A 14,782-nucleotide genomic window follows, 5' to 3' on the forward strand; every position below is an offset into this window, starting at 1 on the left:
TCTTTGTCGGGAATCATTATATTTTGTGTTGAGTTGTGATTGTCGTAGCATGAGGAAAAGAGAATTTCGTGACTTGCGTGTTACTGGGCCGGGATAGTGGTCACGGGGAGGAAGTTAGTGAGATATTTTGGATCAGGTTATGGGTGACCTTTGGAGGTTCAGCTGTGGAGTCAAAAGTTGACCTGGTGCTCAATATCGAAGAGGGATATGAGAAATGAGCTAGAGTTTATCATGGTGATGTATGAGGACACTTCAGAGCGAGCGAACGATTCAGACGCTCGAGGACATGCTTCGGGCATGTGTATTAGATTTCGGAGGGAGTTGGGGAACGTATTTACCCTTGATTGAGTTTTCCCATAACAACAGCCATCTTTCGAGCAACGGTATGCCACCCTTTGAGCTGTTATATGGGAGGAAGTGTCGGACTCCCGTTTGTTGGGGAGAGGTCGGGCAACGTGTGACGAGCAACACGGATATAGTGTTTTAGACGACCAAGCAGATTCAACAGTCCAGACAGAGGTTACTGACGGCCCAGAGCCGTCAGAAGAGTTATGCGGATAGTCGACGGTCAGAGCTCGAGTTGAGGTCGGTGACTTCGTACTCCTGAAGGTATCTCCTTGGAAAGGAGTGATCCGGTTCAAGAAGAGGGGCAAGCTGGGACCCCGATATATTGGTCCATTCCGAGTGATTGCGAGGGTAGGCCGGGTAGCCTACCGGTTGGAGCTACCTGCAGAGTTGGGCCAGATTCATGACACCTTTCACGTATCACAGCTGAGGAAGTGTATAGCCGACAAGTCGGCAGTGGTACCACTAGAGGATATTCAGATGGATGCAACCCTGACCTATGTTGAGAGACCGTTTGCGATTATGGATCGAAAGATCAAGGTTCTGAGGAACAAGGAAGTGCCCTTGGTGCAGGTCCAGTGGCAACATCGGAAAGGGTCTGAGTTGTCTTGGGAGCCGGAGTGAGAGATGCATGAGCAGTATACAGAGTTGTTAGCGGAGTAAGACTTCGAAGACGAAGTCTGATTCTAGTGGGGGAGAATTGTAACATCCGGATTTTCAGGGTTATTATTGTGTAGTTTAATCTTTTGATTAAAGGAGAGACTCGACGAGTTGAGGATCCAACTCGCCGAGTCGAGTTGGGTTTCTCACGCGGGTTTAATGAGTGGACTCGACAAGTCAGAGGAGGGACTCGCCGAGTAGGTGCTGGGCAGAGAAACCCTAATTTCTCGGGTTTGGTACCTATTTAAAGGTCCTTAAGGCCTTCATTTGCGACCACTACACCCTGAGAAAACATAGAGAGCAGAGAGGAAGCTTGTAGTGCAAGAGGAGGGCTAATTCATCATCCTTTGGAGTGTCTTAGCAAAGGGAAGGAAGAATTTCGAGAGGGGCTGTCTTGTGGGACTCAGATCTCCCATCATTTTGTTTAGAGCTGCTGTGAGAGGTAAGGGTTCATGTCCATCTTCGTTTGTTTAGTAGATTTCATGAATCTAGGGTTTCTTCATGCTTTATTTAGCTTGAATCTAGAGTATGAGAGGTCCCATGGTGAAATGATTCCTAGATCTGGACCTTGAGAGGTCCAGAGAGTCGCTTCCATTCTGCTTTATGCCTTTCCCTTGGAGTTATGAGCTAGGGTTGTCATGATATGAATGATTTCACCAAAATAAGCATAGAGAGCCTTGCATGTGTACCAAGATTCGACCTTTATGAGGTTATTGGTCATAGGGAAGTCAAATCTATGGATTAGGGGAGCGGATCTGACCTCATAAGGTCAGATGAGTGTTGTCATGGGAGAAACTCGCCGAGTTCATGAGCGGACTCGACGAGTCGAGTCGGGGTTACCTCGCGATTCATACCAGGAGTAACTCGTCGAGCAAGGGGTTGGCTCGACGTGTCAAGCGAGTCTAGGAGGTGGATTCCGTGGACACGTGTGGACTCGCCGAGTCGCCCATGTGCACTCGACGATTCGGGTCAAAGTTTGACCGTTGACTTTCGTTGACTTTAGGGTTTTTGTCAAGACTGACTTAAGAGAGTTCAGGGAAGGGTAGAATGGTCTTCTACCGAATCTTTAGATCCGAGACAATGAGAGAGTATTGATCGGGGATGTTATTTGAATAATAGGAGGAGGCCAGGTTGGGACGTTGAGCACGAGAGTTCATCCGACTTCGTTTGAGGTGAGTCTTCTCACTCTACTTTACCTTAAGTGGTAGTTATGTGTGACCGGAAGGTCTTATGTGCTTACATTGAGTATTATGTTATCCTGTTGTATGTGACATGCTATGCATTATGTCTTTGTGATTTATGCTATGTGGAGTTTATAGATCGGACCGGAGGGTCCAACGGTTCATGAGGCCGGAAGGCTCAAGCAGACCGGACCAGAGGGTCCAACGAGCTTAGGACCAAAGGGCCCCCAATGTTACAGTCACCTATTCGATGTGTCGGTTAACCACACATGCTCCACCGAACTATAACAAACATTGAGTCACCCTTTGCTACCTTTGCTTAGAACCATTTAGTGTGCCGGTTAACCACACACGCTCCACTAACATCTTCGCAAGGGTACAAAGTGTAATTTCATGGAATTGCATCAAATTCACTTTTGCCTAAGGTAACTAAGATTGAGAATTCTGTATAAAACATTTAGTTACTTTATACTTCATTATACTTTTAATGGAAAGGGTTTGCCCTATCCTACCCATTTGGCTAACGACCCTCCACCAATCAAGGAAGCGGTGGGTGAGAGTGGATACCCATTAAATGGCCATTTTATAGGCCATAACCTTATACCCCCTTATAGATCGGCTTCGTGAATGAGGCCTACTAACGGTAAGACTAGCAGTTTAAGTTATACATATATAATATTATACTTTTAATGTTATATATAGTATAAGGGTGTATTTTACACTTTTAAAATACTAGGTGGTCTAATTTAATAAATTATACTTTTAATTTAATTAAATGTAAACCATATGATTCATCAACTCTCTTTTAATTATACACTTAATTAATTTAATAAAACCATAAGGGTGCAATTTGAACTTTTTCAAAACTTAGGGTTTTAGAATTTAACATTTAAAACATTAAACCTTTTAATTAAAATTTAAATTCCAAAACTTGAGGGCAAGTTTTGAAACATTTCAAATCATTAGGGTTTAGAATTTAAATATTTCAAAATCAAACCTTTTAATCAAAAATTTAAATTCCAAAACTTGAGGGCAAGTTTTGAAGCTTTTCAAAACACAAAGGATTAAATAGCAAATAATTTAAATCAACTAATTAATTTAATGATTATTTAAATTTGACCTAGTCAATATTACTTGCAAGACAATTTACCAATTTAATTCAAATAATCAATTATTATCATATAAGGAAATTATCATTCAATCAAATGGTAATTATCTTTTGTTTGGTCAAGGATATACTCAAATATATGATAAAATTCGGATATTAATGACCCAAAGCAATTAAGGCAAGTATCCTCAAGCAAAACAACAAGAAATCCCGAAATCTGCCCTTACTAACGCTCGAACTCGCCGAGTTCCACTATGAACTTGCCGAGTTGAAGCTACTCGCCGAGTTCATCAGTCAGGGGCACAAAAAAACGATTTTAAGGCTTGAATAAATAAACAAGGCATCAATACAATAGAAACCAATCATGGCTCTGATACCACTAATGGGTTTTAGCCATAAGAACATCCTATGTGCTCATGCAAACCCTAATGCTTGGATCTAGGTTTCTCTATTGTACATGTAATTTATCCAAGACTTAAAACCCTAGAGCTAGCATGTGATAATCAATATTAACATAAGAATAGGGTTTAGATCTTACCTTGATTGTTATGTAGCAATAACAATCTCAAATCCTCATTGTAATGGCTTTAGAAAGCTTAGAGTCACAAGTGTCACTCCTCTAATGGCTCACAAACACCAAGAGCAAGAGGATGAAGAATGAGAAGAGAGGAGGCAACCAACAAACGTGTTGAAACCCTAAGGAAAATCTTCACACGTTTTTGAGTCTCAAGGGTCCTTTAAATAATGAGGCTATTAGGGGTATCTAACAAGGAAACCCTAATTTGACTGCTTAGGCCCTAAGCAGCTCATAGACTCCCTCCTTAGAGGCCTTGGACGATTTCTAATGGGTTTCCCCATAGAATTCTTCCACTTTATCCTCTATGTAGTCCATTAGCCCAATATTCAATTATCACACAATTGACAGTTCCAGTCCCCTTTATTTAATTAATGTCTTTTATCCACAAAATTAATTCTTAATTAATTATTGACTAATATTAATTAAACAATATGATTTCTCCTTTAATATATTATTCTCATAATATATTAATAAATCATAATTAATCCTCTCTCTCCATAATTCATCCTATCAAGTTGCTTTGGTGAAGGCAACCCAAAAGGACCATGCACCATTGGGTCAAGTACATACCAAAATAGTTATGGACTTAAACACTAATCCAACAGAAGGAGTACCACTGAAAGGAAAGGAGGCTTCATCAAATACTGCATGCCTTGTAATGTAAACGCGATTTGTGGAAGGATCGTAGCAAATATATCCTTTGTATTGAGAACCATATCCAAGAAAAACACATGGAGCACTGCGAGGTTCAAGTTTATTAGATGAATACTTGCATAGATAGGGAAACACTCGACAACTAAAAGGATGGAATATGGCATAATTTGGGCCTATGTTAAATAGAAGTTGATATGGTGACTTGTGTTGAAGTTGTGGAGTGGGTAAACGATTAATGGTGTAAACAGCAGCACTAAATGCATCAACCCAAAAACGAGCAGGAACCCGAGCATTGAAAAGCATGGCGAGACCTGTTTCTGTAATGTGACGGTGCTTATGTTCAGCACGGGCATTTTTCTCCGGTGTGTAAGGGCAAGAGATCCTATGGTGAGTGCCATTTAGCATTAATAACGTGCGTACTCGTAAGTTTGTGAATTCGGTGCCACCATCAGATTGAAAATTCTTCATCTTGCAATTGAATTGGGTTTGAATGAAGGTTAGAAAAGCTTCAAACACATGAGAAAAATCTGATTTGGATTTCAAAGGATAAAACCAAGTGAAGCGTGAGAAGTCATTCACAAATATGCAATAGTATAAATAACCATCTGTTACGGGAACCGGTGCCGGTCCCCATAAGTCACAATGAACCAAATCAAGCACATTTAAAGACCGTTTTGTCATTGAGAGTAAAAGGTAAACGCTTGCTTTTAGCAAGTTGACAAGATGAACAAATTGTAGGTTTAGGTAATAATGAAGTCAACGACAAACAACCAGTCTTCTTTAAAACAAAAAGAGTATCAAAAGAAACATGGCCTAATCTAGCATGCCACAGTTCTGGAGAGGCACGAAGTTGAGAAGAAGATGAAGCTGCAAAGAACACTTGATGACCATGTTTGAGTACATAAAGCCCGTTGTCACATCTATCCTTTGCTAGTATTTCCTTTGTTTTGCGATTTTGAATAGTAAAGAAAGGATTAGAGAATAACAGTTCTTGGGTTAGTTTGCTGATTGATAATAGATTCTTGGTTAAATTGGGAACCACAAGAACATCAGATAACACAAGATTGGAAGGTAAAGTGGAAGTACCAATGTGAGAAATAGGAGAGACTTTACCATTTCCAAAAATCACTTGTTCATGACCGGTATAAGGAGAAGACGAGTCCAAGTGGGTGGTAGATGGAGTCATGTGCGATGTAGCCCCTGAGTCAACATACCAATCAGGAGATCGATTGGTGACGTGACATTGAGCATGGAAAGCTTGAGCAAGAGTTTCATCGGGAGCAATATCTTTACGAGCAAAGGATGCAAGGTCAGGGCATGAGCTTGCATAGTGACCATTTGTACGACACAGTTGACAATGTGGTGGTCTTCTGCCACGTCTCCTACCACCAGAACCGGAGCCACAACTTCTACCTCTATAAGTAGATCCACCACGAGAGGATTGAGAAGATCGTTGTTGTTGAGCTGTAAAGGCAGCAATAGGTGGTGATTCTTGAAGTGAGGCCAGGAACAATTCATGAGATTCAGCTTGAGAGACTAGATCAAGAAAGGCTGGAGCAGACTTAATTGGTCGATAAGTGACAGAGAAGTTCTCAAAAGAGGAGCCAAGACCAATAAGAAATCAGTGTGATTTGTCAAGTTCATCCACAGGGTGACCGATTGCTGATAACTGGTCACAAAATAATCGAAACTTAGAGCTATATTCAGAAACAGAGGAGTTACCCTTTTGTAGGCGCCGAAGAAAGTCTTTGAGGGTTTGCATACGTTCATGAGAGTCATGACGATAGGAACGCTCAAGTCTCTACCATACTTCAGAGGCAGTGGCGAGTCCAATAGTTTCCGCCATGGCTGATGAATAATAAGGAACGCACGTTGATCATCTTCAACCCATTTGGCATAGGCCGGATTAGGAACCGGAGGAGTAGCAGCAGTGGAAACGATTTTCTTGGGAGGGACAGGAGGGGTGCCCAAGATGTGATCGGAGTGTTTTTGGTAGGCAAGAAGGGGGATAAGTTGATTTCGCCAGATCAGATAATTTGAGGGGGAAAGCTTCACAGTAATCATGTGAAGTATTATGTTGAGAGAGAGAGAGAGTAGTATCGAAAGAGGAGCCGCCTGTCATGATTGGAGATGAAGAAGAAAAAAAATCGGAACCCTAAGCTGATACCATATAAGGATTACTCTCAATAAAACCTCTCTGAGGTAATCGTGTATATGTGATGTGTATATAGTACAATGAATAACTAATACAAACTAAAATACAAGGATAATCTTATCTAATCTATTCATTTGAATATCATGTGCTCATGTGATCTTATCGCTAATATTGACACCAATTGATAGAACTAAGTTCAATTAGGATCGTTAGATTCTATGCAAGCAAACAATTATGAACGTAAATATGAACACGAGTATGACTTTGAATATGTCGTATGATTAATACTTCAACACCTCAGAAGAGCTCGATTAAGAACTTCGACTGTAGAGGTGTTTAGGGTTACAAAACAATAAACGTAATAATTGATATCATATAATGCATAAATGCATGCATACTTATAGTATAATCCTACTAGATAATCACGGATGGACATGCCCAATCTGGATACAAAATATAAAGCCCATGACGCAACACAATTAAACTCAACAAACTAAAATACAAGGATAATCTTATCTAAGCTATTCATTTGAATATCACGTGATCATGTGATCTTATCGCTAATATGTTTTCTGCTGCAGCTTCGACAAAGAACATGGCATATGGTATTCGAGTGACTTTTTGTGAACAAATAAAAATTATGAGTTCCTTAAATTACTCCTATGCATTGTGGTTTTGTGGAAGATGAAAATTGTTAAATTTAGATACTACTCAGGTGAAACAAAGATATAACTGTACTTCACACATAAAAAACATATTTTTTGGCTCTTTTAGACGCTACTAGTGATGGGAGCAATGATGCAAAATTGAAGCATTTGGTGTCAAGTACATGAAGAGAACATTTTCATATACAAAGTATATTGATATGTAAAACATTTAGAATTTGTACATCACTTGATTTTACATGTGTTTAATATATGAATATTGTTCATTTATAAATATATGTTCATTGAGGAAAATAGGTTCCAACAATGGTTTTAATCATGATTTTGTATAAACATTCAATTAAGAACATGTATAATATTGTTTGAACATATATGATTTTGTATATATGTTCAATATAAATATATATACATACGAGTGTTTAGTGATGAACATTACCAAGGAGTTTTGTATAAATGTTCAGTTATGAACATGTATTATCATTTTGTTACTATAATTTTTGGGTTTTTGTATACTTCTTTCGTCACAAAATTATTGTCTACAGACAAAAAAACACACAGATTAAGAAAATATCAGTTGTCACTAACTATATACAATAAAATGATAGTTTTGTCATTACTTTGCATTTAATGTTCCATTAAATGTTTAGTTGGTTAAGTAATAATTAATGAGGAAGTATTCTGGTAAAAATGTTTTTTTATTTTTTAGAATGAACTATTATTTTAGGACAAATCAAAAATAAAAGATGAATTATAATTTTAGAACAGAGAGAATAAATATTTACTTACGAACAAGTATGAACATAACTAATTTATGAACACTTGAGAAATGTGTATAATGTTCATCAATGAACGTGTACATTAGTTTCAATTTATAAATTTTTGTGTAAATGTGCATAACTGAACGTATTTCAATTTATAAATTTTTATGTAAATGTGCATAACTGATCGTATATATGTTCATTAATGAACTTGATGGTCATTTTGTTTTATTTAGAAAAAATATGATCATGTCAAAATATATACCACCATTTTTGTGAATAACTCCATATTTAATCCATTGTAATATGTAATTTAGTCCACGTTGGTATAAGTTAAAATAAGTCTTTGGATGGATTTAAAAAGAAAAAAAAAATAGTTTATAGCAGTTTGAAACCGAAGATAAGTCATTTTTGATCGGTTACTAACTCGTAACTTATCAAAACTCTTTATAATTTATGGATGTCTAACATCTCTAAAAAGTTTTTTTTGGTTATTTTGCCACTGAAAAAGATTTATTAAGTTATAGTGTTTGAAACTGAATAAATTAATCTAAACACTTTTTATAAATTCCGTTTTAATACCACTATAATTAAGCTAATAAGGTATAAACTTAATTAGCCAAATACCCTCTTAAAAATGCCGAACCTTTTTAGAAACAACGTTGTATTATTAAAGGTGTAATCTTTATGAGAAGTTGAAAATATCTTATTTTGAATTAATGACGGCAGTTATTGAGGTCCCTAATTTTATATCGATATAGTTTCAATGCATAACTAAAAGACATTTACAGTCACACAACTACCACCCAACCATTCCTTTCAAAATAAATGCAGGGCCACTCCCGCCCCACCCCAGCGCACAAATATGAACTTAAGAGAGCTAATGAATTTTCCCAATTACTTTTATTAAAATTCTTTATCTTCTTTCTTTTCAAGTAAAGGCTTCTTAGTCTCAAGATGGAGATAGAAGTAGGGAGGAGCACCGGTACAGGTGGTGATGGTAGCCACAACGGCAGTACAATGGCGGAACATGGCGATAGTAATGACGAAGGTGGTGGTGGAGAAAGTATGGGTCGGAGTCAGAGCATGAAGGAAAGGGCAAGTTATCTGGTGTGGCAAGATCTAAGGGTGATGCTCCCAAGCTCCGGTGATGGACCAACAAAGCGGTTGCTCCATGGTCTTAACGGTTTTGCAGAACCGGGTCGGATCATGGCTATCATGGGTCCTTCTGGTTCTGGCAAATCAACTCTTCTTGATGCATTAGCAGGTTTGTTCCTTGTCTTCACCAGACAACTAGTTTCTTTTTACGTTCTTTTACTACTATGAAATATATATACTAGTGAGATATAGTAAAAAGAAAGAAGTTATCTTTGTATCTAACTGATCTTTGCCCATTTGAGGAAAGTCCAAGATTTGAGACATGGGCAAAAAGATTTAGGGAGTAAAAAATTACTAAAACTAGTAAGTCACTTTTTTCGAAAATTTATGGTACTTTTTTAGTGTTTTTGTAAGTTCTCAATCATTTAACGTGACCCCAGGATTTGATTTTTTTTCTAGATTCTCTAGATCAAACTAAAAAAATTGTATTATAAATTGATTTATATATTATTGGTAATTTATATAAATAACTATCTATTAAAAATGTATTTTGTTTGCTTACACTTGAATGTGTGATTTTAATTGGTTTTGATAGGTAGACTATCAAAGAATGTGGTGATGGCTGGAGATGTTCTACTAAACGGGGAGAAGAAGAAACTAACCTATGGTGTTGTTGTAAGTGACTCCATGTGTATATATACCTTATATAATTGTTTTCTTGTAAATTTGATAATAAATTAATGTAAAAGAGATAATTAATGTAGGCTTATGTGACACAAGAAGATGTTCTAATGGGAACCCTCTCAGTGAGGGAAAGCATCACTTACTTAGCTCATTTGAGGCTTCCACCAACATTGACCAAAGAAGAAGTCAAAGATACAATAGAGGGGACAATATTAGAGATGGGACTCGAGGATTGTGCAGATAGGTTGATAGGAAATTGGCACTTGAGAGGTATAAGTGGTGGGGAGAAGAAAAGGTTAAGTATTGCACTTGAAATCCTCGTTAGACCACGAGTTTTGTTTCTAGATGAACCTACAAGTGGACTCGATAGTGCCTCGGCATTTTTCGTGGTTCATGCTCTAAAAAGCATGGCTCGTGATGGAAGAACAGTCATTTCTTCAATTCACCAGCCAAGTAGTGAAGTCTTTGCATTGTTTGACGACTTGTATCTTTTATCTGGAGGTGAAACTGTCTATTTTGGAGAAGCCAAAGAAGCTATTGAGGTTTGTGAATTGTGAGTAGAGTATATATAGAACTAATAAGTTTGGAGAATATATATAATTGTGTGTTGTTAAAACAACATACATACTACATATATAAAAGCAATCAATGTAAAAAAAAGTAGTATATGCAACAACCTCAATACATGTATAAAGTAAAAGAATTTTCATATGAATATCGTTATATCACGTATGTTTTAAGTGATGGTAACTGTTTATAATTTTGTACAGTTTTTTGCTGAATCGGGGTTCCCGTGTCCCATCAAGAGAAATCCTTCCGATCATTTTCTACGTTGTATCAATTCAGATTTCGATGTCGTGACAGCTACACTAAAAGGCTCATTGAGAATTCAAGTATGTTTTCCTTGTCTTTGTTTATTATATTTAACGTTTTAGTGCCGCTTAAACACAAATGATTTAGTTTTATTTTATAAGTCAAGTAATTTAAATAAAATAAACTATTCTTTTAATAAAAATAAGTTTACTGTGTTTGGTTTGCGTTAATTAAAACTAGCTAGAAGGAAAAGAAATTACATGATTGCGAAGTAAATATTAAAAAACATGCATGTTTGTTTACCAAAAAATGAAATAAAATGAATTATTATCATTCCTTAAAGATCGAATATGTGCCATTCATTTTATTGGACCACTTTTTTGGTTTGTTTGTTATTCCGTTAAAACCTGCCGACTTGTTTAATTGTGCAATTTGAACTGGACTTATGTGTGATTTAGATATTTGGATTTTTATATTAATTTGCAACAAACCACATTAATTTTATGGATTTAGATTAGTTTTGATTACTAAAATGAGAACTAATAGTCCAAAAATAAAAAACAAATATTCTTTTATGGAGATTTTCTAATATGTACCTTAAGGACACATATAAGAAGTATTAATTAATCATAATTGTTACCATAATTAAACGTGAAACGCATTAATTGTGAAGATTATTAATGAAAATTATATTTAATTATAAGAAATATTACCATAATTAAATATAATTTTCATTAATAATCTCCACAATTAATGCGTTTCACGTTTAATTATGGTAACAATTGTGATTAATTAATATTCTTATATGTACCCTTAGGGCACATATTAGAAAATCCTTTCTTTTATTTATTTATATTGTTTATTTTTAATATATATCTTTTAGTTATTAGATAAACAATTGTTTTATTTAATGTATTTTAACTATCTAAAATAGTCATACATAAAGAAGATAAAAGTAAAAAAATCAGTTACCTTTTTGCAATAAAATTAAAGTTTCTTGTATTGTTAATATATGTGATTAAATATAATATATGTCATATGTATATTATATATAATTTCTTGTATTGTTGGTGTAAAATGACATTTATATCATTTTCAATTCATTTTACATTTTTTAAAACTACTCTACCTTATATATAGATATTAAATTAGATGCCCTATCGAACCAACTCGAGTCATCCATCATTGTTGGCACCCTCCGATCCCTATTTGTCCTCCCCTTAGACATAAACTTGTTGCTGCCATTTAGGAAAAAACCTCCTCCTTCCTTTGTAAGGTATCAACCTGATGATACCTTGATGCCCAAGGAAAAAAAAAGAACAACAAAGAAAAGAAACAGAGGAATAACAGGGGAATAAAATGAAGAAGAACGAACTTTTAATTACTTGGTGAAAAGGTCTAATGTGCTTGAATTGTGGGTAAAGTGTTAGAATAACTTAATAAAATATGAAAATGAAATCGCTCAATCTATTTAATTGTACCAAACAAACAATTAGAACATCCACAATTTACAGCTTAATAAAAGAGTTGAATGAGTTTAAATTATTAAACTCAACCACAGTGACATTCCAAGTTGGCATGCAATATTGACGATTGAACTTTTTAATGGGTTAAGAAAAACTATTTTAACTTTAATATAAATGTTGGATTGAACTCTTATATACTTCAGTACATTGCAGGAAAATAATAGTAAAAGATATATTTTCGGGTATGTTTAGGCATGTTAAGTTATTATCATCGTTGTTTAAATGTTTTCATTTGTAGGAAAAGCAAGAAGAATCAGACCCTTTTACGAATATGGGAACAACACAGATCAAAGCAACCTTAGTAGAAAAATACCGATGGTCAAAACACGCCGTGAAAGCTCGAGCAAGGATGAAACACCTCTCCACAATCGTAAGTTCCTTCAAACTCAAAACCTTTTCGTGTTTCCATGGCTGCTTGCTTATTATTCCCATTTCCAGCGAGGACCTGCGACCAAGGCAAATACAGCAAGCCATGCTGGATGGTGGAAGCAACTTGACACACTAACAAGACGATCGTTCGTGAACATGTCAAGAGATATGGGATATTACTGGTTAAGAATCATCATCTACTTAGTCGTATCAATATGCGTTGGGACAATCTTCTTCGATGTGGGAACGAGTTACACTGCCATTCTTGCAAGGGGAGCTTGTGGTGGTTTCATAACAGGGTTTATGACTTTCATGTCAATCGGAAGTTTCCCTTCGTTTATCGAAGATATGAAGGTACGTACGCAATCGTAAGTAAATTAAACCTATTTTATGTTCTTCATCGATTTTAACAATCATGCATGCAACTATACATTTCCAGATCTTTACTCGAGAACGTCTCAATGGCTACTACGGGGTTGGTGTGTTTATACTTGCAAACTTCCTATCTTCGTTCCCGTTCTTGGTTGCAGTTTCTCTAGTCACCGGAACAATCACATGGAACATGGTGAAGTTCAATCATGGATTCTCGCGCTACGCTTTCTATTGTCTCAACCTGTTTGGCTCGATTGCAGTGATCGAGAGCTGTATGATGATTGTTGCAGCTCTTGTTCCGAATTTCTTGTTTGGGCTCGTAGTTGGGGCTGGAGTTCTCGTAAGATTACATCTGAACCATTTTCATAGCGTTTCTTGTTTCAAAAACGCTAAATATACTGAATTATTTCACACAATATTGTAGGGTGTTATGATGATGACTTCAGGTTTCTTTCGTCAACTTCCCGATCTTCCAAAGCCATTTTGGCGTTACCCTGTGTCGTATATAAACTACGGATCATGGGCAATACAGGTATTCAAAGATCGCAAATTTAATTAATCTTTTTGTTAAATATATAAGTTATAGAGATTTATGTTATTTGAGCTACTGGAATTAATGCAGGGAGGATACAAGAATGATCTATTGAATTTGGAGTTTGATGGGTTATCACCGGGAGACCCGAAAACCTCCGGCAGGGAGGTGATAACGAAGTTGTTCCGGATGCCGTTGACTCACTCCAAGTGGTGGGACTTGTTTGCGATATATGCGCTTCTTGTGAGTTACAGACTGACGTTCTTTTTAGTTCTCAAGTTGAAGGAGAAAGTGTTGCCATTTTTACAGTCGATGTATGCAAAGAGAACTGTACATCGACTGAAAAGGCGAGCTTCTTTCGTAAAGTTCCCTTCTTCAAGACGATACCAAAACCTTCGCACTTTATCGGCACAAGAGGGTTTCAGTTCTCCGATCCCATAGCTCAAAAACACAGTACATTCAAAATACATAGTTGAGATGAGAATAATAAAGTAATTCAAAAACTTGTCGTACACGCATCACTTTTACAATCATTGTTACACAATTTGGAGGTATATCATGAATCAGTGTATAAATCTACAATGGCTTTAACTTTGTTTTACCAGCAATTTGATGTTTCTTTCATTTGTATACCCACTTCCATATTTTGTCACAAATGAGTTGATATTGTACCGGTACAAATTCCATCCGTGAAGTTTTAATTTGGTGTCTGGTTGGATATGTATAAAGGGATCCAGTTCAATAGATTGTCACATCATCATTTTATAATCCATACAACTCTATTATTTTTTCTCTATAATATATTGAACTCTACAAAATTCAATAGAATGTTACAAAATGTAAAATATTTAAGAATTCAAACTTTCATTTTTCCCCCATTGAAGAGTTCAATGACCATTGAACTCCAAATCCATTGAATGCCAAGGTGACATCTCACAATGGTTGAGTTTCATCCATTGAATGACACATGGACTTGACACCTCTTTCAACTCTCCCATTAAACTCATCATTATGGATGTTCTAACAAGTTCTTTGGACTAGGCCTTTGCAAGCCCTATGAGGTTTTATACGGTCTATGTAACTTGCATTATATATGTTTTTTAATAATCATGATATTTCCATCTCTAGAACCCATTATTTTCCAGTTTTATTTTGTATTAATATTCAATTTTTGAATAATATCGGTTAATGGAAAAAATAAGTTATCGAAGTTTCTCTCATAAAACCCTTGTCTTCCTAATAACTATTGTAGCATCCCGTTTTAGAGGTAAGCTAAATATTAATT

The 14,782-nt window shown here is 36.1% G+C and overlaps 1 protein-coding gene across 1 annotated transcript; it reads left to right on the top strand.

Annotated features, from left to right (window-relative positions):
• The first annotated feature begins 8,983 nt into the window (after positions 1–8,983).
• On the top strand, positions 8,984–14,127 carry LOC145057829 (ABC transporter G family member 15-like). Its single transcript, XM_079005735.1, has 9 exons — positions 8,984–9,370; positions 9,797–9,876; positions 9,966–10,427; positions 10,656–10,778; positions 12,463–12,594; positions 12,663–12,947; positions 13,033–13,305; positions 13,390–13,497; positions 13,588–14,127. The coding sequence occupies exons 1-9, from the start codon at positions 9,061–9,063 to the stop codon at positions 13,936–13,938; spliced, it is 2,124 nt and encodes a 707-aa protein (XP_078861861.1). The 5' UTR covers positions 8,984–9,060; the 3' UTR covers positions 13,939–14,127.
• The last annotated feature ends 655 nt before the right edge of the window (positions 14,128–14,782 follow it).

This window comes from Lactuca serriola, chromosome 6, assembly GCF_051521515.1.
Source record: "Lactuca serriola cultivar US96UC23 chromosome 6, Lser_US96UC23_V15, whole genome shotgun sequence".
In the NCBI taxonomy this organism is placed as follows: domain Eukaryota; kingdom Viridiplantae; phylum Streptophyta; class Magnoliopsida; order Asterales; family Asteraceae; genus Lactuca; species Lactuca serriola.